The following is a 24,802-nucleotide window of genomic DNA, read 5'->3' on the forward strand; positions in this document are numbered from 1 at the left end:
CTCAGTTAGGAAGACAGGCAGCCATCTGATAAGGCACAGGTTAGAATGGACATTTTAGGTGCTTCTCAATGAAGCTAGCTGGGTATGTTTCAAGCAAGTTGTGCTGAGTCCAGCCAACTTAAGAGAAACTTTTAATTACATTTTATTTTTTGAAAAGGAGCTTCTTTCTTACATATTGCTTATCAGTGTGGGTAGGTAAAAGGCATATAGTACTATGAACAACAGATGCAATTAGCAATAGTGTTTTGCCTTTCACCTATCCTCCTTCCCATCTGAGCACTTAGTCACTAGTTTTCAGAAAGTTTCTCCAGGAGGGAAAGCTCATAGAGGTAATTTGAGGGAGAGGAGAGCTTTAGCAATATACTCAGAGGCAGTTTTTATATTTTTTAGCGCCTGAACAGTTTTTACAACAGATTTTCCATGGAGGGTTCAGAAAGTCCCTAAATTCTCTTGAGTCTCAGAATCTGGACTTAAAATCAGGGTAAGAGATTTACATGACTAAACTGTTTAGTTTTGTATCTTAGCTTGAGCTGCCATAAGAAAATACCACACACTGGGTGACTTGAACAATAGCAATTTATTTCTCACGGTTCTGGAGGCTGGAAGTCCAAGATCAAGGTGCCCACAGGTGGGTTTCCTTCTAAAGCCTCTGCTCTTGGTTTGCAGGTGTCCCATCTTCTCACTATGTGCTCACATGACCTGTTCTTCATGTGCATGAGGAAAGAGAAAACTGTGTTGTCTTTTCTTCATGTAAGGGCACTAATCCCATCATGGGGCACCACCCTCATTACCTGATCTAAATCTAATTACTTCCCAAAGGCTCCACCTCCTAATACCATCACATTGGGGACTAGGGCTTCAACATATGAATTTTGGGAAGACACAAACATTTAGTCCATAACATTGTACGAACAGCTTGGGACATGGAAAGAATTTATCAAAATGTTTAATTTCAGGATTGGTGGTTATTCTGATTTCACAGGAGGGGACAGTAGGGCAATCTTCCTCCTAGAATATCGACTGTGAGTCAAGTATAAGAAATATCATGTTTAAGATTTCCATGGAACCTTAAGTTGCTGTCCATATTAATTTATCAAAAAGACAACTGGACTAGTGGGGCAGCCAAGTCAAACCCATGAAGATTGGTAAGCTGACATAGGAAAAAAAATTAAAGATGAGGAAAAGCAGCTTTGGAGCTGCACACACAATAAAGAGAAATGACAGAAATATGAAGTTTTTTGAAAAGGTTTCTTGTTTTTTCTTGTTATTTACTTTAGTGTTTAAGAAAAGGGTTTCAGAAATAATATAGAGAAGAAATAGGCTTAGGCAAACTATTGGTCCAATGCTGCCTGCTATGAACGAAACTAGAAGAAAAAAAAAATTTCTATTACATGGGAAAAATCCACAGAAACTCTAATCTTATAACTCAGGTCATTCCACCCCAACAGTGGGCATTCTTCCATATCCAAAACCTTGCTGAAACACAAGCTCTTGCCTCAATCCTCTCCAGATTGCTAAAAGAAGGTGTATAGCCCTGCTCTTCAAGCATTAATGCCTCAGACGTTACTTCTGTATCCACACATGCACACTTATCACCTCTCTTACTTGTCCAGACAAGCTCCTTCCTGGTAAATGTCACATGCCACCCACGAGCCCCCATCTGTGCAAGGTAAACCCCTGTACATGGGGATGACTTCTGCTTCAAACATTAGAACAACACCTTTCTCTATCTCATCCAAACAGATCACCAAAAAATTTTTTTGGGTCTTCATCCATATGCAGGATGTACAAAGCTGTCTGGAACTGATCTGGTATTAATTATGCAGTGCACAACACTGGAATAAGTGGTTAATCCCAAGGAGGTTTACACTGGAGAGTGACCAACCTGCCCCTGGGTGGATACAGAACCAATCTTGGCTCCAGAGACTATTCCACATCATGTGTTGTGCAAATGTTAACTGGCACCAGAATGAACTTCATTCCATACAGATGGGATCCTTTTTATGCAGACCTAGTCTAAGATAATATATGACCCAAGCACTATATTGTCTAGAGTTTCCTTCTTTTCATGAAATACATCATTGTTTTAATTCTCAGACTGAACTTCTTCCTCCTGTGCTCCTTTACCTGCTGTTGCCCTCTTTCAAATCATGGCCTGGAGGCCCTTTCTGGGGCCCCCAAAACAGCAGGTGATTTTATCCCCTCAGGGCCAACATGTTGTCTTGCCGTTAATCCAGATGTCTTAGATTCCTTGGTTTTCATTCCTATGGCAGCTGCCTAGTTTTGATCTGTTGTGTTTGGGCAAATAGTTGCAGCAGGAAATGTGGTGGGGAAGATAGCAAACACCTGTAAGAACGAGGAATTTATGCTATCCTTTCTTTTCTTCAAGGTTATTACTTTGTCTTTGAAGAGTTTTCCTTGTAGGATCTTAGACATGGCTTAGATATGCTGTTAGAGAAGGTCTGAAGTAAAGAATTTTAAATCTGGGACCAAAGGATTTCCAAGATTATTTTAGAGCAGTCAGGTAGCAAACCAATCGTTCTCTTCATGGTAATTGTTTTCTTACAAATTTGTGTCTGGGGCAGGAAAGAGTTGAGAATATTTCCTGTGATTGTTTGTTTTGTTTTCTGATCCAGTAGGTGAAGGTGGGGACTAGAAAGTAGACAGGGTATGTTTTGTACTTTTGTGACTGGAGGATTTTAAAAATATCTTCAAATCGGGACTAATTTTCTTTAAAAAGGTTACAGTTTTAGCACCTTATGGTCCACATAGACTGCAAACAGTACTGTTATAAAACTGTGTGGATTTTGGCATGGGAAATATAAAAACCAACTTCTTTCATTTTATATTTGCTATTGAATAAAGATATAAGGTCAGAAAAATGAAAATGTGCTTCCCCTTTGTCCCTCTCTCACATCTCTGTGCCCAGTAAACTCTTTAATTTATTAATATATTTTACCTTCTAAAAGTATTACAAGCATAATCTTCTTTAGTTAAATAAGCCTCAGTATTTATTATTTTGTATCTATTATGCACTACCTATGGGGAGGCTGAAGCATAGGGATATAATGGGAATAAAATGGATATATGTTTCTTGCCCTTGAAGAATTCATCTCTTACTGAGGACCCCATAAAATGCACATTGACCTTGATCACATTGAGAAGTGTAAGTAACTCAGAAGGAGAAAGAATTTTGATTGGCACAATCAGATAAAGCTCCTTGGAGAAGGTGAAACTTGAATTGGCCTTGACAGAGGGTGCCCACCTATGCACAGCTGGATGAAAGAACAGGGCCAAAGGACAGAAGCTGGAGAGAACAGGATGCAGGCCCCTAGATTTCTGGGAAGCCATCTCATCCAACCTTCTGCGAAACCATCTCCATAATACATTCTCTTTCCCAGCAGAAGTCCTATTGCCAACCAAGCCCACGTGACTCTCCCAGAGCCATATGAAGCCTTAATGAAAGGTACCCTCAGTATTCTTGAATCATTTGTGTTTACAGATGACAGGAGGCAAACTTTTGCCACAAGTACAGGAAGCTGGAAAGGAACTGGCTTGCCATTAGTTTGAATTTGGACTCCATGTTAGTATTGGTAAAGAATGTAAATTCCAGAAGGACTTTTTAAGTTTTTTTTTTTTTTCTTAATAAGGTCAATCCTCCCTAAAGGCAAGATATGAAATGCAGACATTTTGCTAAATCTTTGCTAATCTTTCTGATGCTACTGGGGCAGGATGATTCTCCAACAACGGTGCACAGGCAAAAGGGCCAATCACCTGAGCTTGAAGATGCCCAAATCCAAGGCAACCCAGAACAGAGAAGTCACAGCTTCTGCAGACATACTAGAGCCTTTCTTTGCAATCACAGACTTGTGGGTTAATCTTGTTTGGCCTTTGCCCTCATTGATGAATGCAAGTGTCTGAAAGTACAATTATAGCTATAGCTCTCCATTGCTCATAATAATAGGCTGCAACAGTCATACGGAACATAAGGGGAAGGGGGAAAAAAAAAGCCAAAGTAGGAATTTAGATATCTGACACAGACTGACCTTCTTAATCATTACAACACCCTAATACTACAATTAGCTTGCAGTTCCTAAACAAATTCTGGTAACAAGGAGGTCTATTTTGAGTTAAAACGAGTAGATAATTGTCACTTAAAGAAATGTTAGTTCTAAGTTTGGATCCTGATACTGATATTATTTTTTTCCTTCCCAAACTTCCACATCCCAGAAACAGTGTGCTAGTGACTTCTACAGAAGCACTTGTAGGTAAGGTTTGAAGAGTCAAGATGTGGAGAGAAAACAGATTTTGCCATGTGGAACAGACATCAGACAGGAGTTCTCTGGATACAGCTGCATGCTTCTTTTCATTTCCAAGAAAGCAGAGTTCAAGTGCATTCTCAGACCAGAGACAGGTGAGAGATGTAGGGAGGCGGCAAGAAGGCTCGGCAAGTCTGAGAATAGCACAGTGTATCTGCCAAGGTGGCTGTCAGTGCCCGCATTTCCTCCGCCAAATCAGCATTGCCCCGGCTTCCAACCCTGTTGCTGTTAGGTCACTACAGGAAAACAGCTCTGATGATTTTCACTTGCTCAACATTTTTTTTTTTTTCTTTCTTTTTTAAACAGGCCAGTGATGTCTTTGTGTAATAAATACTGGACAAGTCTTAGGCTATGGAAGTAGTATTTGGGGTAGTCTCCCCTTATTGGCTGTCTTCTGAGAAACACTGCTGTGTGTAGCATTTCTCATCCTTTACACCACAGAATGGTGGGGGTTTGTTAGCAGAAATTCCCCCTGCAATGGTTTCATTCTCTTGTCCACAAAGGCAGTGAAAGCAACTACTGCCCTGTTATTTCTGGCACTCTCAGTGGAAAGGAAATGGAGATGCCAAGTAATGGAAGAGCTTGCCCAGTTGGGCCTTTAACTACAAAAGCATCATGGTTTCCTTTCCTCCCCAATTAACCACTCCTGCCCCTGGTTGGTTCCCATTCCCATTTGCATCCAGCAGGGTTGGCTAACCTTCCTTTCCTCCTCCTGGGAAAACACATATTGCCCCAGTGCAAAGAAGACCAGGTTCTTAGAGGGCTGGGGAACTGAGGCTTGCTAGAGGACAGTGTGGCTCCATGGTATGTGAAGCAAGGCATCTCCAACTGTCCCTCAGACAGCAGGACAGCAGGATAATAACACCACTGATGTTTCTATAGCATAGCTCTTGTGTTTTATAAAGTTTGTTCTTACAATTCACTTCTCAAAATGGTTGTATTTGTCCCTTTTTCTGAGAGAGAAATTTAAGTCTCAGTGAAGCTAAGTTACCTGACCACATCTTCACAGTTGATTAAGTGACAGAGCTAGGTTTCAGTCAGGCTGTTGTCACTTCAGCTCATTATACTCTATAGATCCTGAAGCCACCTTATATGTAAGAAAGAGTAGGAACAGACTCGAAGAAATTAAGGAGGGTCAGAAGGTGACGGAGACAGGGGTCAAATCCAAGGGGCAGGACTAAGAAAGGCTGTTTACCTTTTATACCACCATGTGTCCCGTAAGCAGGAACTGTTAATTTTGATGAGAAATACTCCTCTGGAAGATTCCTCAACAATTCCCCACTGTGTAGAGGGAGAACAGCACCAGGTTCCTGAGCATGTCACACTAGACAGGCCCTCTCCCAGCACCCCCTCTCTCCATTTCCCTCCCCGCAGCCTGCGCTCCCACTGTGCTGTGCCACTTGTAGCTCTCCATGGCTTTAACTTTAAATTTCTTGATTGTAGTAAAACACACATAATGTAAAATTTGCCATCTTACCCACTTTCAGTGTACAGCTCAGTAGTGTCACATCAACTGATACTGTTGTAAACCAGATCCCCAGGACTTTTCATTTTCTAACACTAACACCCCGTACCCATTACACACTCCCCATCCTCCTCTCTAGTCCCCGACAACCACATTTCTACTGTTTCTGTGAGGCTGACCACTCTAGGTACCTTGGATACACGGGATCATGTTATTTGTCTTCCTGTGATGACTGTCTTTGCACACATTGTTCCCTCCATCTGGACACCTTCCCCATGTTTTCACTGGCTAATTCTCATGAATCTTTCAGGAGTCAATTCAGATATTATTATCTCAGGCTTTCCTTGGTCCTCCACTCTCAATTAAGTGCCCTTCCTAAATATTTAGTAGTGGATTAATCACACTCGATGAAGAGTTGCCCATGTTCTAATCCCTTGATACTCAGCATGTGGTAGAAGATCCACATTCTCAATGGCATATATTGGGGAGCTTGTTAAAAATGTAGCATATTCTTTGACAAGATCCCAGCTGAATCACACGGACATTGAAGTTTGATAAGCACTGTTCTAACTCATTAGACAGGAGGTCTGCAAATGACTCATGGGCCACATCTGGTCAGCTACCTGTTTTTGTAAATAAAGTTTTGTTGGAACATAGCCACAGTCATTTCTGTATGTATTGTCTATGGCTGCTTTTGTGCTACAATGGAAGAGCTCAGTAGTTGCAAAAGAGACCACCATATGGCCACAAAGCCTGTATTCATTCTCTGCTCCTTTACCGAAAAGTTTGCACACTTCTTTACTAGATTGTAAGCTCCTTAAAAGTGAGAACCTGGTCTTATTTTGCTTTGTAAAAAGAAACATAGACTAGTGTAATGGTTATGCGTGTAGGGTTGAGGGTAGACTGGCAAGATCTGTATCTAGGCTCTGCCATTTCCTTGCAAGTGACTGGGCAACTCACAATCTCTCTGTGCCTTGTGTTCCTCATCTATAAAATGGGGACATATAACAGAACCTACTTTACAAGGTTGATTAAATAAGTTAATGTAGATGAAGTGCTCCAAGTGGTGCCTTCAGCAAATATTCTCTCTTACTTGGTACTATATATTTTTAGTGCCATGGGGGTTTGTTGATGTTGTAACAGATGATAGAATACTATTAACACACATTCTCCGTTTCTTCCTTGCTAACATCTAATGGTTTTTTTTAGGTATTAACTTTCCTGGGGGGTGATCTCCTCTCTGGTGGGGTAAATACTATTGCAAGCCAACCAGGTAATGCCATTTTCAGTGACCGTGGACTGGCTCAGGGTGAACAGTTCTGGCCAGTGAGTCATGAGCATTCTTGAAGGACTTCTGGGAAAAGGTTTCTTCATTCTTTAAAAGAAAACATGGGGGTGCCTGGGTGGCTCAGATAGTTGAGCATCCAACCTTGGATCAGCTCATGATCTCACAGTTTGTGAGTTTGAGCCCTGGTCAAGCTCTGTGCTGACAGCTCAGAGACTGGAGCCTGCTTGGGATTGTGTCTCCTTCTCTCTCTGCCCCTCCTTGACTTGTGCTCTCTCAAAAATAAATAAATGTTAAAAAAAAGAAAAGAAAAGAAAAGAAAAGAAAACAGATGGAAGAGGTGCCCCTGTTCTTTCACATTTTATGTATGAATGTGATGCCCCAAACTGCAGCAACCATGAAGGCAGGCAGTCTGAGAACAGAAAAAACATGTTTATGGTGGCAGAAAAGATGGGAATATTCTGGGCCCTTTATGGGGTCAGAGTTGCTGAATCCATCAATCCCTGTGGCTTACCTACTCAGGTACTGATCTTATGGAAGAAAATAAATTTTCCTATTAGTTTCCTTTCAGTCCAAAGCATCCTGACTCATATAGCCAGGGACCATGTTTATACATATTTTACTCCACCCAGAACCTAACAACTGCTGTTGGGTATTAGGAGCAACTGGAAATGAACGTGCTGGGTAGGGCAAAAGAAAATTCAGGAATGTTCTGGGTTAGTGCAGACCCAATTTTTCATTGCCTTTTATCATTCAGCCAACAGCAACTTTTCCTGATACCTGTGGCTCTCTCCCAAATGCTGATCTCCCTTGCAGTCTGTCCCTTCTACCCAAACTTGACAGGTTATTTCAAGATCAGATGGGCTTTGATTATTTCCTTGGTGATATCCATTATTTCCCTTCTGGGCAGGACGATCTGAAGACAATTCATGTTTTGGGACATAGAAAACAGGGATGGGATCTCTTCCGTAAAATGAAATACAATGGCAGTGTCAAAAGATTCCTTAGATGTTACAGCCACAAGGATTTTATGGTGTGTCAGCTTATGGACTGGCTTTGTATGACATCTGAGCCAGAACTAGTAGCAGAGATTCCAAGCAATATAGGTGGCTAAGTACCTGTGAGGGTAAAGTATGAAGAGAGAAGGGTAGCAGAAATGAGCTGGCCACCTGTACCTATCCCAAAGAGCATCTGGCCCTATAGTTGAAAAAGGTGAAGGATCCACTTCAATATGTGAGACTGGAACCCCTGTAATCCTGAAAATACGTAATTACTAAAGCTAGAAATGCGGAGTTCTTTCTGCCTGTGAATGTCCAGGGCGAAAGAAGTTTTGGAGCCATAAAGTCGCTGTAACAATCAAATTTTAAGGCTAGAAGGTGCCATGAGACATGATCTCATTCATCTCCTTGTCCTTAGGCAATAATAGCCTAACTAAAGCCTTCTGATTACAGCAGAACACATTTTATAGGTAAAAGCCTCCCAAGGGGTATTTGAAAAAAAAAAAAGTAAAAGATTACACAACTTTCTCCCATAAACCACTTTAATTTTGTGTACATCATCTACTTCAGAGTCTAAGGGAACCTGACACTTGTTCTAGATCCATCTCCTTGCTGTCTTACCCCAAGATCCCCTTCTAAATGGGAGGATCCATAATTCAGTGACAGCAGGGCACTAATAGGCAAGTGCAAAGCTAAAGGGATGGGGGGGGTGGGCAAAGGTCTCCTAGTGACCCCCTTAAACCCTGTCAGCTACTCACATGAATTTAATGTATAGTACTTCCCTTGTGACTTTCTGTCTGCCTCTTTCCTACCAATTTCTCTTAATTGTTCCATTCTTCTAAGACACTAGTGTCTGATATAGTACCTTTGCCTCCATCTTCAAGTGTTCCTAAAGGCTAATTATAATCTTAAAGAACAGTACTTCCTGTTTAAAGCATTTTGTGGTAATCAATCCATTGCAGGTTTGCTAATATTATCGGTTCAAGTTAAAAGTCCCCTGCCTGTGAAAAAGTCCCCTACCTGTGAAAAGAGAAGCCCTGTACTTCCCCTGGGTTCCCTCCTCTTTGGGCACATTCCCAGGCACAGAGCAGGAGCAAACCTTTCCCTTCCCTTTGGAAGCACTGGGCTGACTAAGCAACTTGCCATATGATTCTGCTGAAGGAAGACAGAGAGAAGTTCACAAAGGCCAAAACTCAACTGTTCTCGGAGAGGGGTTAGGAGGAAAGCTAATAAATAAAATCTGATGCAACTCCTTTCAGGAAAGGGTGTGGAGGGTGGGGTGGATCTACCCAGAAGCTTTAGCAGTCCACTTTGAAGTCTTCTGAACAGGAAAAGTGTAGCCACCCATGGAAGCAGCCTTCAATGATATCCTCCCTAGGACTGATGTGTTGGGAAATAGCCCATCAGCAAAAAGTCTCTTGAGAAATGTTTTCCCTCCTTCTTCTGGAATTGTTGAGAAACTAGATAGAACTCAGAGGATCTGGCTTTCAAGGGTGGACCTGAATGAATTTTCAGTTTCTTAGTGGGAACAGAGAGCTCTAGAAGATTGTCTACTCCTCCAAGAAATCTGGTTACCAGTTTTCTCTTGGTCTATCTACAACTTGTGTTAATGGATTAGGAACATATATATACAGGGCCAGGCTCCTGTCAAACAACCTTAGGAAGGAGGGCAAAGAGGAGGCAAAAGGGGCTCATTCTTCTACCTCACGGATTCCTTTTCCACTAGTAACAATCCAAACATTACAAAAAAAGGTATGGAAATGGATACGCATGTGATTGGTACATATTTCTCCCATCACCTGCTACAAATGGAGTAGAGCTAGGGAAGAACTGTGCCCCTTCTGAGTTACAGCCCAGTTTCAGAGAGCACAGGTTTCCTGACTGGTCATGGGGTGGGAGAACAACTCTCCTTTCCTAGCCTTCAAAGAATGAGCAAATAACCTATGGCTAAGGGGAGACACCCATTCTCCTGGGGTTGCCTGGGGTATCTGAGGCAGAGGTGGTTACGGTAGACTCCTCAACAGAGGCACTGAGATCCAAGAATTCCAGGATGATGTCCCAAAGGCAGTAAATCAAATGCCTGAAACAAATGGACAAAACAACTTAGAGGAGGGTCTGGCTCGGTCAACAGACACCAGATCCCTGTTTATGACATTTATTCTCCCTTCCCCTCCTTGCCCATTACTGATATTCTTAGTGAACTCTAAATTTCAATAGCTTGATGAAGCCTCCGCCATGAAATAAAAGTTTGCGAATAAAGGTTATGACTGCAAGAGAGGTAGAAATAGAACTTGAGACTAGATTTTAGGAAACTCCACATTTATTTATATAGCTGCATTAGCAGATCAGCACTACTCTGAAAAACTGTGAAGTAGGGAAAATATTTGTGATATCAACTTACTAGGAATTTTCAGAGCTTCTGACTATGGCTGTTTCTCATAATTAATCATCATAGATCTATGGGTGACCTTACAGGCAATGAAGCAAAAGCCAGGGCCCTTAAGTAGTGACAGTTAATTGATGCAGTCTGCTTTGGGACAGGGTTTGAGAAAGGACTGGAAGTCCTAAATACTTTTCAGAAGCACTATATCCCAAGGCACCAGCCAGGGAAATACCTACCTCTTCTGGATTATTCTAGGAGTATTCACCCAATATTTCTGGTCCCTTTATCAGAGCCAAACCTTATTATCTTGTCTACTTCATATTAAGCAAAGACAATTCCTGATTGTAATACTATTCAGCTTTGCTGTGCAGCCTTGAATGTAGAGCTGGAAATTATATGACCTGTCAGTGACATATGAAGCTGTCAGTGTAGGTTTTTCTTAATATGTGTGGATCTGGACATCACACCCTGCAGTCAGGGCCCAGGGCAAACAAAGACTGCAGTTCTATTCTTCTCAATGTGGGTTGCACACTTAGAAATCGTGGACACCTCTGAGACCAGAGATGGCTTCAGCTGTGGTGATGCTGAGTATACATACGCCTTCAGCCTACCTGTTGATGATGGGTTGCTGTAGTGACTCCAAGACTAGACTCCAGCTCAGCTGGCATTTGTTCACCCCCAGGATTTCTACTACAATATCTGAAGAGGAAAAAGCAGATGTGGTTTCAGTGCTACCGTGGAAGCCTTAGATTCTAAGTAGATTATCTCATGATATCTGCCATCTTTATTCAAAGTAGGTATTTCTGGCAAACTTCTGAACTACATAGTCAAACTAGAACAGGGAAAAGCTAAGAGAAATGTTTCTCAAGTGTTTAAATAAGAATGGGCCTCAAGAAATAATTCTGTAACCAATCATTAAAGTGCGGGATTTTTTTTTTTTTCTTGTAAGAGAGAGAGAGAGATAGAGCATATGCATGAGTAGGGGAGGGGCAGACAGAGAGAGAGACAGAGAGAGAGAGAGAGAGAGAGAGAGAGAGAGAGAGACACAGACAGAGAGAGAGAGAATCTTAAGCAGGCTCCACTCTCAGCATGGAGCCCGATGTGGGGCTTGATCCTACGACCCTGGGATCATAACCTGTGCCGAAATCAACAGGCAGACACTCAAACTACTGAGCCACCCAGGCACCCCTAAAGTGCAGGTACTTCTGATGTAACAGTTTAGGGTGGAGAGTAGAGGTTAATAGAGTATATAAAATTGTTTTAAGAGTTAAGAGTTTATTACTGTACCCTGGTTACCACAGCACAGCGACAGGCAACAAACTGCCTTTCCTGCCTTCTAAAAGTCCATAGAAAGTAAAGGAAAAAAAGTCCTCTCCAGAGTTTGTTTTTATCTACTGCTAATAACCAGGTACTTTATTCAATGACCCCAACTTATCAAGGCCAAGCTTCTATGGCACATATCATTTTCTTCCCTAATCCAAAAACCATGAATTGGCAGAGAACCTGAGGTCTTCATCTGGTGGGAACAGTTCTGAGACCTGACTCTGTGGTGTAGGCAGAGCTGTTATTATCTCAAGTATCTGCAGGATTCTCACCTACTATTTACGGTGTGGTCTCAGTGATTCCTTCTATTCCCTCAGCATCACTTGAATGAGGGATAAAAGAATTGCGACCTCGATCATTTTCCTGTTGGCCTGAGAAATGGTGGGTCAATAGTCTAATCACATTTAAGCCCTTTTAAAAATGGGAAGGGGTGTGGGGTAATGGTGGCAAAGCCAGATGAGAAAGGACTAATCATCAGTATAACTTATTTCATCATCCAATTACCTGGCAGGATTCCCATCAGGCTCTGCAAAGCCTGTTTTTCAGCAGCCACTTTCTGCTCCTGGGTCCTTACAGGCCGTGGATACTTAGGCAAAACCCCACCAGGCCAGATGGACTCCTGAAGAAGTCGGAGGTACTGCACCCAGCGTTGTGGACATGTTAGATTAGCCACTTGCACCTCCAGCCACCTGTGGTGGAAGAGTGAATGGTCAGATAAATTTGAAGGAAGGACTGCAGAAAGATGTGAATCATGTGAGCAATCAGCACAGAGCAAAGCGAAGGCAGTGGCAACTCTCACAAATGAAACCCAGCCAATTTAATAACTCGGCACCACAGACTTTGAAGATGAGTAATAGTAATAATACTGTTATTTACTGTGTGCCCGATAGGAACTGCATGTTGTATTAGAGGTTGCACAGAACAGAGCACTAGGAGGGCCCCAGTATCTGGCAGGGCTGGAGCTTTCTAACTGTCTTCTAGTGGGAAGTTCTGTCATTTCTCAGCAATGTGCACATGCTGCCTTTCCAGCTAAGGGTTTGGTGATTTTAGATAAATCCCTCTCCTTTGCCACCCTGTCCACATCCAGGGTGTGGCACATCCAGGCTCTTCATGGACCCATGAGCTGTTCTAAGAGTGTCCTACATCCATCTTTTGCTTGTAACAGTCTGCTCACTGACAAGGCCCTCTTCTTTCCAGTACAAGTCTGCCATCCTAGCAAGACCTGCTTAACCCCACCTTCCTCCACAAAATTTTTCTTGACCATTCCAGCTAGAAGCATTCTCTTTCCTCTTAGACTTCCTTCAGCACTTAGTTCTACAGTACAGATTTGGAACTAATAATTTACTCTAGAATATAAATTATTTTCTCATGTGCTTACAGCTTTACTTTTCCAACTAAAGTATAAGCACCACAAGATTTCTATATGTCTTATACTTTTAAAAAGTTTCCCACAGTGTCCTGGTGCTCAAGAAAGGCCTGTTGATTGACTAGTGATAGTTCTTATTACAATGAAAATTTCCCCCTTTATCTCACATTCAAAAATGAGGCAATAACTCTCAGGGGGCAAACATACTAAATCTGCAGTTCCTGCAGTCATTTCACCCTTATTCTTTATTTGTTCCTGCATTTCTTCAGAGCAATATGGTTACTAGCTGAGGTTCAAGCCTGCCAAGTCTCCTCAGTATGGAGCAGGGCTGAGCCTGACAAGGCTATGATTCTAACGGATGGACCATCAACCACTTCTACTCTATTTGGTCCTGCACCACATGGCAGCTCATGCCATTTCTCCTATACCCGAGTTACTTGTCGCCCATCCAAGAGCAGAGGGGGCTGCCAAGGCAAACTTTATTTAACCTCCACTCTGCCAGACAGTCTGCATTCCACTCAAGCTAGGCATTCCAGCCTTGGGGGCTGCAATCCCCCAAGCCGAGGGCTCACAAATGATTCTAAGAATAGGAAGTCTGAAAGGTAATGGCAGGGCAGGAATGGCAGACACCAATGGAGATCAAGAGCGGCACAAAGCTGCTCTTGCCCAAAATAGCCATCACGGTCGTATTTGATATTATTAGGCTGCATCTCCTTTTTATAGGGCTTTTCATTCAGCGAGCCTAAGACGCCTGATGAAAGGGATCCAGTAGCAAGAATTTCTGTTCCTGTTTATAGAAAAGGGTCAGCAAAGGGAGGTGTATGCAATGGCCTGATCAGATTATCTGCAGGGAATCAAGTGACCCAACTCTCGTTCTTCACCTCAGGCCACAAATACTTGTGTGACTTCTGCTAAGGTGAATGATGTGCACTAGGGTCTCATCTGAGCAACTGGTTTCATTGGAGTGAAAACCAAAATCTTGAAGTCCTCCAAAAAAGCCAGGAGAATCTTAAACCAGAAACCTTTGCCTGGAATTAGTTCTAGCTCAGCTTCTCATTCCCATTTGCACATAAGCCAGTGTACCCTTATTCTTGTTCTCTGGGGCCAGCGATGCCTGTGACTCCACTCTTCAAAGGTATCTATCTCAGCATCTGCTCAACCCTTCTTAGAGCAGAATACTGAACAGTAAATCTGGGGACCTCGGTCATCTTCTGGGCACGTCTTACAATATAGGAGTCTGATTGTTTTGAATTAACCTTAATTCACCTGATAGGAACAGGCCCTTGCACCACTGCATTATGGCAAGGATGTCCTTTTTGTTCTCTTCCATTGTGACTTCGTGACTCAAGCATACCCGCTGGGTGCAAAACAAATTTTGGCACATGGCAAAATGAGTGTATAAATGTATACAAATCTATAGAACTACAACTTATCAAACCCTAAATGGGAATGTTGGGAAGGAGAAACAAAGTAGGGAAAAGTAAAAATAAGGCCCTTGATGATGAGGATGAGTCAGTGAGTCAACTCAAGTTGTGGGAGCTAAGTGGAACTGACAAAGAGAACTAAGGTCTCCAAGTAAATGTCAACTGCTGATAAAGAAACTGTCAAGCACTATAAACCCTGAGGCACAGAAGTGATCAACAAGTTATTCCCAGGAATGTAAGGAATATGAGAAAGTATAGGACTTGTACAAATTGGTGGAAACGAAACAAACTGCATGTCTAAAAAGAGGAATGTAATGTACAAAGTGGCTTCTACCTGCAAGGTGCTGTGGTTTCTCTTACCCTCAGGCTTCTTCATACCCTGAAGGTAAAAGACACCAACCACACACACTTGTACCACGCAGATTTAAACATTCACCCTTTTCAAGATTCTCCTCTTGCCCAGGTTCCTCCTACCTCTCTTCCTCTAAGAAAACAGGCTTTCTCCTGGACATCTAGGGTTAGCCATGTTTCATTTCCTAGCCCCAGATAGCCCATGGAAAAGAGGCAGGGCAGCGAAACCTTTCATGCTCACAGAACTCCTGAGATATGGTATCTTATTGTGAATGATGAGCATCCCAAGGTAGAAGGAAAAAAAATCATAAAGCCAAAACCAAGAAAATGACCAGTGCCGACTACTACCACCACCCAAATTGCCCTGCGCCTCAGACAGAACAGAAAAAATCTGTGAGCTTTAGAACAATTTCTAAGGCATGCTTTATTATTACACAAAATGCCTTTCTTAAGTTGTAAATGACCAGATTCAGGGATTCTGTATCATTTACCTTGCCTAACACCTAGCACAGAACCAAAAACTGATGACAACAAATAAGGCAGGGGTTTCTTCATCCAATGATCTCTTCTCCCCTTTCCATCCCCATTTTCCCTTCCTCTTATTCCATCATCCTTCTCCAGAGTAGAGCTCCACACATACCACCACAGTGCTTTATCTAGTCTTACTGATTCATATTGGTCTGTTCACTCTGAAACCGGGCTAGAGAACGTGAAGAGATTAAGCACTGGAAAATTAAAAGAGAGACTAATGCCTTAGCTTATTAGTTCCCTTCATCTCTCTATTCCACATGTGTCTTTATATTCCTAACTTACAAGTGGGAAAGTTAAAAAGAAATCTGTATCCCTATAGTTCTCTTGAAGCAAAAGGAATGGAATGCATGTGTCTGAAGTCCAAGGTACCACAGGAGCTTTTCCAGTATCAGTTTCTGGAATCTGCTGGTACCACTTACTATTATGCTAACAGAAATCTGAAGTTTCAAGGTGGACACAAACACATATCTCTCAGTCTATTTATTATAAATTATTTATAAGAATTCATTTACTAAATACAAATGTTATTGTTTATGTAATTCAAGATGCATGAGGTAAATATGCTAAAATAAATATGGTAGTGAACATCCACAAATAGCATTGGTTTTATTTTCTACTACTATTCCAGTTCTGTTATTTGATTTAGAGATATCTCCTCCTACCATCCTACCTTTTCCCCAGTAAAAAGAAGAAAAAAAGCCAAACCAGGTCTGTTCTATGAGGCCATCTCTGAATGATTCAGAGCACATGGCAGCCTTACTAGTGGGCCCAGAAATAGCCAATAAAGTGAGAAAGAAGCAACAACAGATTGACACTGAGATATTCATGAGCTTCTTTGATGCCAGACATGGAAGGAGGGAGGATGTGGAGATTAGGGCTTTTCATTACACTGGGAGTGCAAGTCTATCCGTGTTCACAAGAACCTGGTCTGAAATAGCTACAGATAGAGGAATGGAGCAGTGGCTAAAAAGGAGACAGTTTAATACTAGGGCTTAAGACAGCACCTCAAGGTTAGCACAAGGTCATTTCCCATCAAAACAACAGAATCAACTCTCACAAGTAAGGGGAGAAAGCTTAAGGGACCACGTCTAATCTAATTAGCCAAATTCCCTTCTCTTCTCTGCTAAGAGCTTCTATGGCTGAGTGAGGAGGGGCCGTGGGTAAGTGAGCCTAATGGGGAGGACAGGGGGAGAAGGAGAGTGAAATCATAACATAGAAAATATTCTTGGGGTGCCTGGTGGCTCAGGTGGTTAAGTGTCCGACTTCGGCTCCAATCACGATCTCATGGTTTGTGAGTGCAAGCCCCGATTTGGGCTCTGCGCTGACAGCTCAGAGCCTGCTTTGGATTCTCTGTCTCCCTCTCTCTCTCTGCCTCTCCCTGGCTTGTGTTCTCTCTCTCTACCTCTCAAAAACAAACAAACATTAAAAAAAGAGAAAATATTCTTAACAGCAGTAACAATATTCTAACAAAAAATGCTTGGTATAGTCTAAATGAAAGATACAGCAGAATCATTCCTCTCATCCTTTTTTCAACTGGGCTACCTCTGTAGACAATCCAAGGGTGATTATACTCCAACTCCTTAATGTACCAAATACAGTTCAAAGTAAAAGAGTAAAAGAAGATCAGGTTAAAGCTTCTGCCGTTGTAAAAGATCTATAGTAGATTACAAGTGTCAGCTCATTTCAATTACCTTCAGAGCCAGGTTTTCCAACTCTGGCACTACTGACATTTTAGGCTAAATCCTTGTTGTGAAGGGCTGTCCTGTGCGTTATCAAACACTTAGAAGCATTTCTGCCCTCCCAGGTACCTCTTGTGTGACAATCACAAACATTTCCAGACATTGCCACATCTCCTCTGAGGGACAAAACCTTCCCCAGTTGGGAATCACTGACTTAGACCTAGGGTCTTGGCTGCCATGTGTCAGGCTACTTCCAAAGTCATTTCAACTCTGGTGGCTGTAGCACGGTATTTCTCAAATTCTGAACAGCATTAGAGGTGGCCATGTACTCAACTCTGGTTTGTGACAACATTTAAAAACATCTAAGTAGAAACAGCTTAGAATACATATAGAAGTGTATTTCCTGCTTTGGGACTCTTTTGTTTCATACATGGACCTACTGATGTGTGTGCATGCATGTGTTGTGTTCACAGTGGGTCCTGTTGTAAAATGCATTTTTTACTGTGGATTGAAGTTTAAAAATAGTTAGAAAAACATTGATATAGTATAAGGAATGAGGAGTTCCAAGAAATGGGGGAAAAAGCCCAAGCTACATTTTTAGCCTCCTGGAAACACTCCCCACCCTCCACCCATCTTCCAAGTACCCTGTAAAATGTTTACAATGGCATAAACCATGAACATTGTGTTCTGTACCCACAGTCCTATGAGTATTTGCTCATTAATTCAGTAGCCCCAACGTACAGAGTGGAGAGAAAGGAGATCTTGAGGGTGATGGTTTGGATCCAGGGCATTTCCCATTAAACAAGTTATTTTTGCCAGTATCACACCTGATAAAAGTAACACTTCTCTTCCCTCTGATTCCTTTCCCAGGCCTCTGCCTTCCTGCCATTGCCCCTTCTTTTGTTTACAGACAGTTCCTCCGTGTCAGCTCTCACTAGCCTTCTTGGTCCTAGAACTGGCCAGACCCAGGTTACTCAGTTGTGTCTGAGAAAGTTCAGCATTGTTGCTCTCTGACTGTGTATCTAGGTCACCATCCTTTCCTGCTCTGTGTTGGAAGAAGAATGGGGAGGAAATGAACTTTGAGGGCCAGAAACTCCTGTTTCTTTTTTCCAGTGACTATTATGAAATCTAAAATGGCCATGGAGTCTACACAATTTCTTCTTTGATTTTTGCTTTCATGTTTTAAATAATGGATCCACATCTTTAAAACACGTGCTTCAAGGGAAGACTACATATGGCCTAAACACCACGATTTAAGAATCCTGAGTTCCACACTTCTGTATCTAGCCACAGTTTTTGTTTTTGATTAGAAATGAACAAGTTACAGTTGTAAGACTATTATGCATTACAAACTGAAGCATTTTGAATCAAGGAAGGAAATTAAAGAAATCATCTGTTTAACCTTGGAGGTGATCTATTCCAATAATCTAACCAATTCACACATGAAAACAGAGAACCAAAAAGGACTACTGCATAGCAAAAGGTTTATAATAAGAACATACAACTTCATAGCTGGAAGGAAACAGGCAATCCCTACCTCACCTCCTCCCAGAGTAGAAATCTCCTGTGTAACATCATGGCAGAGCCCAAGGGTTCTGGTCCGTGAATCCAGAAAGCTGGGCTTTCATCTTAGCTCTGCCACCAATTAGGAATGTGACTTTGGGGAAGTTGCTTAATTCCTGAAAAGGATAACTGCAATTTATTAGAGATGCTTCTTAAATATTGGCAACCAAAAACTGCCTCGTTGTAACTTCTGGTCATTGTCTTGCTTCTACCCTCTGGAGTTAAAAACAGGAATTTTAAAGTTACCAGGTCATATCTCTTTCAAAATGTTTCAAAGACTTACATGTGAGACTTGAAACCATAAAACCCTAGAAAAAAACACAGGCAGTCACTTCTCTGACATTGGTCATGGAAACATTTTTCTAGATATGTCTCCTCAGGCAAGGGAAATAAAAGCAAAATTAAACTATCAGTAATACACCAAAATAAAAAGGCCTTTGCACACAGTGAAGGAAACCATCAACAAAATGACAAACAACACTGAATAAGAGAAGATATTTGCAAGTGATATATCCAATAAGGGGTTAATATACAAAGTACATAAAGAACTTACACAGCTCAACACCAAAAAAACCTAAGTAATCCAATTAAAAATGGGCAGAGTTCCTGAACAAACACTTTGCATTTTTAAACTCAACTGCTATTTCTCCCCTAAGTCTCTGTTACAAGTTATATATCCACGATTCTGATAACCTCAAAGTTGAGCACACAGAATACACTCAACAAAGGTCTAAAGAATGGAGGAGAGAAATGAACGATTCCTCATCCTGGTTCCAACCTCTGGGTGTGTGCTGCTTTCTATTCTCTCTTAAAATGGAGTACCCAGAACAAAACACAACCTCCAGATGTGCCCTGACCAGCAAAGAATGAAAGAATGCAGAGGATTAGTGCCTTCCTTGATCCATATACTATACTTCTATTAATACAAAGACTGTGTTGGCTTTTTGGGCACACACATCAAAGCACTGACTCATACTGAGTTTTGCAGTCAACTAGGACCCTAGTTCCACATATGTACTTTAACAAAAAATCACATGCTTCTCTGTTAAGCCTAGTCTTGCCCTTCTGTACTTGTGCAATTTTTGAATCTAAAATCTAAATTCTAATTTATAACATTTATTTCTATTAAATACACCTTGTTGGTTTTGACCCATTATTCTAACCTTTTGAAACTTGATTTTTGTCATCCAGAGTATTAATTATACCTCTAAGATTACAATTACTTGCAAATTTACTGATGAAAAATTGACCAGGATAAGAACAAGAAAAATGCTCTATCACTAAAAATTTCCCTCCAGGAGGCTGTCAGTTTGTTAGATAGATATCTTGGGCTAGAGAAACTCAACTAGCTGTGAATCACTTAAAAGTACTATAGTTCAGGCCACATATGCCCATTTTTTTCCACATGGATATTATAAGAATATGGCCAAAGCTTGTGGAAATCCACCTACAATTTACTAACCAATGCAATGTAATGGTTTAATAATCCTGCCAAAGAAAGACAGAAACTATGTTAATAAGGCAGGGCATGTTCCCACTGAACACATACTGGTTTCTGGGGCTCGCCATTTCTCCCTCCAAGCATGTTCACAAAACATCTATTTAATAATCTGCTTCAGAAATTTCTAGAGATAAATATCAGGGTTAATGACCTGTATCCATTTTTTAAAAGGCAACATATTTGTCCACCTCCAACCCACCACATCCTATATGCCAATTTTCTTAATGAACTTAGGTCTTCAATGATAAATACAAATGTTCAGTTCCACAGAATATAATTCATCTGGGTCAGGTATGGGCGCTTCAAAATAGGTTAAGTGCTCTTTTATCTGCATTTCTATTTTAGTCTTCTAGTTTAATCATGTCTGTCCAATTCTTATCAAACCATTTTCCTTGACAAGAAAAAAATAACAAACAAACAAACAGAAATTAAACAGCTTAGCATACAGCAGGTCAATTTACTGTTGAACAGATGAATAAATGCTTTCTCAAGGTAGCCAGTGAATACTACAGCATCTGTTTGAAACAATTTAACTTACTTTCTTTGCTTTTCTTGTTTTTCATGTTGTTGTTTTTTAAAGCCTTTACCCCTAACATTTATCTACAAATTCAACTCTGAGTTTAAGCTTACTGGACACCATTCTTATTAGTTCTATTGCTACTATCTTGCATTACTCAGTGTGTGTCCTCCCTTCTGCCCCCTTTTTAAATATATGCATACTTCTAGAATCTGATCTCAGTTAACGAAGCTGGTTTCACCTGATTTTGATTCTTTCCTTTCCTCACTGGAATTCTGTGTTTAGTTTGTTTATTCCATTTATTCCACACAAATTGGTTGAGCTTCTTGTAGGTGCCAAAAGAATTGACTGTAAGGTTCTGTGGAAAGGGATCTTACTGAATTCATTTTGATATCTTCCTCAGCATTTACTATAATAGTGCCAGTCATACAACAAGCCATCAAATACTGAATCAATTTTATTCCACGATTCTCATGGTAACTTTGAGTGTTAAAATTTTGAGTTAACTCATTATTATGGCATATAAAACAGTAATATTCCTTATCTCATTCTCTGTCTGTTCTCATATCCAGTGTTAGCTTTATCTAAAAAAAATTTTTTTTTACCTTCTTGCTCTTCACTGAATTGACAGGTCTCCTGCCATGTACATTCTATTATCCTTGAGTTATGCTCTATTTGATAGTCAAGAGTCCACCATGTGAGTATCATGTGCCAAAGAACAGAAAATTTGAAAATCTTCCCTTTGTACCAGCTATACATTCCACATTTCCCTTTTTCTTCCAAAGACAAAAGAACTTATAGACAGAAGAAAAGACGAAAATATAATCTGGGCTCTTGGGTCTCTAAGTATTCTATTAAAAATCTCAAAATGACTAGGGATATAGTCCATGTTTCCTCATATATCATCACTTATTTTTACACAAAAGGAGATAAAAATCTATTGATTTAATGAGCAGCCGCAGACTTTTTTAAGCACAAGTCAGATGTGCTGTATGGAAAGATGTCATACTGTTCTATCAGTCATGCTTCTCAATCTACACACTGGAAAACAGAGTTATTCTTTCTCCTTTTCCCTGTTCTGAATCCACATACACCCCTGCAACACCAAGGATTTAAACAATTAGTAAATCTAGGTGATCCTACCTCCTCCATCTCATGAATTCTTCAACGTTTCCCATCTCTATCACAATTCCTCATCACCTTTCATTGCTGTCAGTACAACCCTTTCCTAATTTGTCTCCCTGGTGCTAACTTTGCCTCCTTCAACTGATCCTCTGCAGCGCTATTTAGGTGATTTTTCTAAGTTACAAAGTCAATTATGTCATCACCTGTTTACATTTTGTAAGAAGCTTCCCCACAAATGGGGGACAAACTTGACGTTCTCTGAATGGCTCACAAGGCTCTGTATGAGTTGGCACCCATCAGACTCTTCAATGTAATCTGGCCACTCTCGTTGCACGTCATATATTCCTAATCATACCTGACTTCTTCGAGTACCATAAATACATCAGGCTGTTTACTGCTCTGCCATCAATACTTTGTTCTCCAGTGTCTGCTCTCCATTTCCCTACTCCTGTCAATCCTGCCTCAGAAGTCATCTTCCTGTGAGCCTGCTCTGGGCCTCTCATTGTTCATTACTTTATCACTTCTCTTAATCACCTACAGGGTCCTTGTTAAAGTCCTAACTTTGTACTTTAATTCCTAATTTATAATATCGCACCTCCAACTGGATATTAAACTTTGTAGGGTAGGAATTTGGGGTCTTTTTTGTATTTTGATCACTTAATGAAGTGTCTAGCACAGAGGGTAATCAATAAATGTTAGTTACTAAGGGAATTAATGCTCTCTATGGGACAATAGTCTAAAAGCATGGCACACTGCTCAAAATAAGCTTTGGAAAAGGCAAATATCCCAAAACTTAAAGCAGGAAAAGAACAGTAAGAATAGAAAAGAATACTAAGCTCCTCATTATTCATGCTTATGGAAGAAGACAGTAAGAGATTAAAAAATTGTGGACAATCTAGAAATCCTTTGTATTGGGCATTTTATATGTATTTACATAAATATTAGGCAGATTTACTTTCCTAATAATCTTTTATTTAGGTTAACATTAAAATTAAACTGTGTTCCAACACACCAGGTATAGGGTAAATGTTGTTAAGTATCCCAGGTAGTAAGTTAGCTGAGCTAGAATTAAGAGTTCATCATGACGGGTGCCTGGGTGGCTTAGTCGATTAAGTGTCTGATTCTTGATTTTGGCTCAGGTCGTGATTTCATGGTTGCAAGATAAGCCCCATGTCAAGATCTGTGCTGGGCATGGAGCCTGCTTAAGATTCTCTCCCTCCTTCTCTTTCTTTCTCTCTCTCCCCCTGTGCTTCCCCTGCTTGTGCACTCTCTCTCAAAAACAAAAACAAACAAAAAAAAACATGAATAATCCATGCAATTCACCTCTGGTTATGTATTCCCCTGGAAGGCAAGAGAGGTAGAAGGAAGGGACTGGGTCAGCCATGCTTCGTATGTGGCACACTCTATAAAGCCTAGAGAAGAGAGACACCTGACAGCAGTCTATGTTTTTGTCACTTTTCCTGGCAAATAGGCCCAGAGGATGGAAGAAACTGAAAGTCAAACAAAAGCAAAGGGGTTAAGAGGACTGTGAGTCACTTGTATTTTGGGAACTGCCCCTGATGGATGGAGCAGCATCAAACGGATTCCAGCCCATTACTTGAAACTAGTAAGAAGAAGAAAATAGCAGAACGTCTGGGTAAAAAGTGACCAAAAGCAAGGGTCAGGTTACCTTTCTAACAAATACAGAATGAGAGGAAGACACTTGAGGGGTTCTGTGTTCATGGGATAAATGAGACTAATTGCAAAGAGAGAGAAATTTGTTCTAGATTTGAGGATTGTGACACCCTTAGGATTCCAGTTTGAAAGTTGGTTACACAAATCTAGTATACCTCTGAAGACCTTCCCATCAACTTTTCTCAGCCACATATAATGTTGCTAATGCACCATAATCCAGCCCTGAAAAGTCACAGCTGATAGATTCTAAGGCTAGGCAAAATCAAAGTCATGCTTCTTGGACAATTGCCTGTGCTCTTTGTTTGATCCATGTAAAAGAAGCAGCAGAACATCTGCCTCACAACCAGCAGCCTCCTTAGAGTCTCTAGAACAGTCCATGTCTTTTCTCCAAGCCCAAGAGATTCCTCTGTCACCACAGTTTTCAAGGCAATACTGAGTATAAACTAGCTCATACGCTTCTATGGAAAAGACACATTCAGTGGCCACAGCTACAAAGGCTTCACACAAGCAGTGTGCTATAATGACTGGAAATAACACTGGAAAGCCACAGTTTTGAACCTGGCTTGACCACTTGAATGACCAGAGTTCTGGCTTCGTTCTTAATAAAATGGGCTAATTCTTGCCTTACCTTCTTCACAAAGTTAATGATGGTAAAGTCCTGAGTGAGCTTTGCATTTCATGCCTTAGTTTTCCCTTTTGCAAACTGACTCTCCTCCTGGCAGGCGTAGGGGTATAAATATTAGAACAGTGAACCATTTTTGTCCTGTGTGTTTAAGAAGATTGGAGAGAAACCACAGGGGCTTATGGGTAATTTGAAGATTATATTTTGGAATCCTTCCTAAAGCAAGACCTCAATAATACTAAACAATGCAACTTTCACTGCAAGGACTGGACTGCAGGATCCAAAATCTCTCTTTCCTTCTTTCCTCACTCCCATGTGAACAGCAAGCTTGGGTCATTCTCAGTCACCAGGCAGCTGAGCCTTTCTTTCTCAACACGTAAGGCAGGAAGGCAGGGAAAGGGAAGGCTGATTAAAATGGGCACCCATTCAGAAGAATACTGATTCTATGGAGGGGAAAGGACAGGGAGACGGAGAGGAATGCTTAGAACTGGAGCCCTGGAAAGAAAGGCAAGGGCACAAAGGAGGGCAGAAGGCAGGAATTTCACTGCTGTCTTGACAACTAAACCCCTGTTGTTCCTGGTTGAGTTTACCTCACAGAAGGATGCCCAGGTTCTGCTCTGAGCAAACCCCACCACTATCGGAGAGGAAGAAGGAGGGGAACTGAAGGATGGAAAAG

At 41.1% G+C, this 24,802-nt stretch overlaps 1 protein-coding gene across 10 annotated transcripts in view; it reads right to left on the bottom strand.

Annotated features, from left to right (window-relative positions):
- Positions 1-558: 558 nt before the first annotated feature.
- The window catches only part of SNX19 (sorting nexin 19), a 47,171-nt gene continuing 22,927 nt past the window's right edge, over positions 559-24,802 (bottom strand). For 2 of the 10 annotated variants that reach the window (XM_040483559.1, XM_040483553.1), the window contains exons 9-11: positions 12,278-12,462; positions 11,062-11,149; positions 8,592-10,147 (exon numbers count right to left, since the gene is read on the bottom strand). In XM_040483559.1, the coding sequence (XP_040339493.1) occupies positions 10,015-10,147; positions 11,062-11,149; positions 12,278-12,462 (406 nt within the window). In that variant the 3' untranslated portion in view covers positions 8,592-10,014. Of the gene's footprint in view, positions 5,601-8,591; positions 10,148-11,061; positions 11,150-11,901; positions 12,145-12,277; positions 12,463-18,661; positions 18,804-24,802 lie in introns of those variants that run through there. The other 8 variants (XR_005793007.1, XM_040483556.1, XM_040483555.1 and 5 more) reach the window with 8 other exon arrangements.

This window comes from Herpailurus yagouaroundi, unplaced genomic scaffold (genome assembly GCF_014898765.1).
Source record: "Herpailurus yagouaroundi ecotype Mexico unplaced genomic scaffold, PumYag 161, whole genome shotgun sequence".
NCBI classification, from domain to species: Eukaryota; Metazoa; Chordata; class Mammalia; order Carnivora; family Felidae; genus Herpailurus; species Herpailurus yagouaroundi.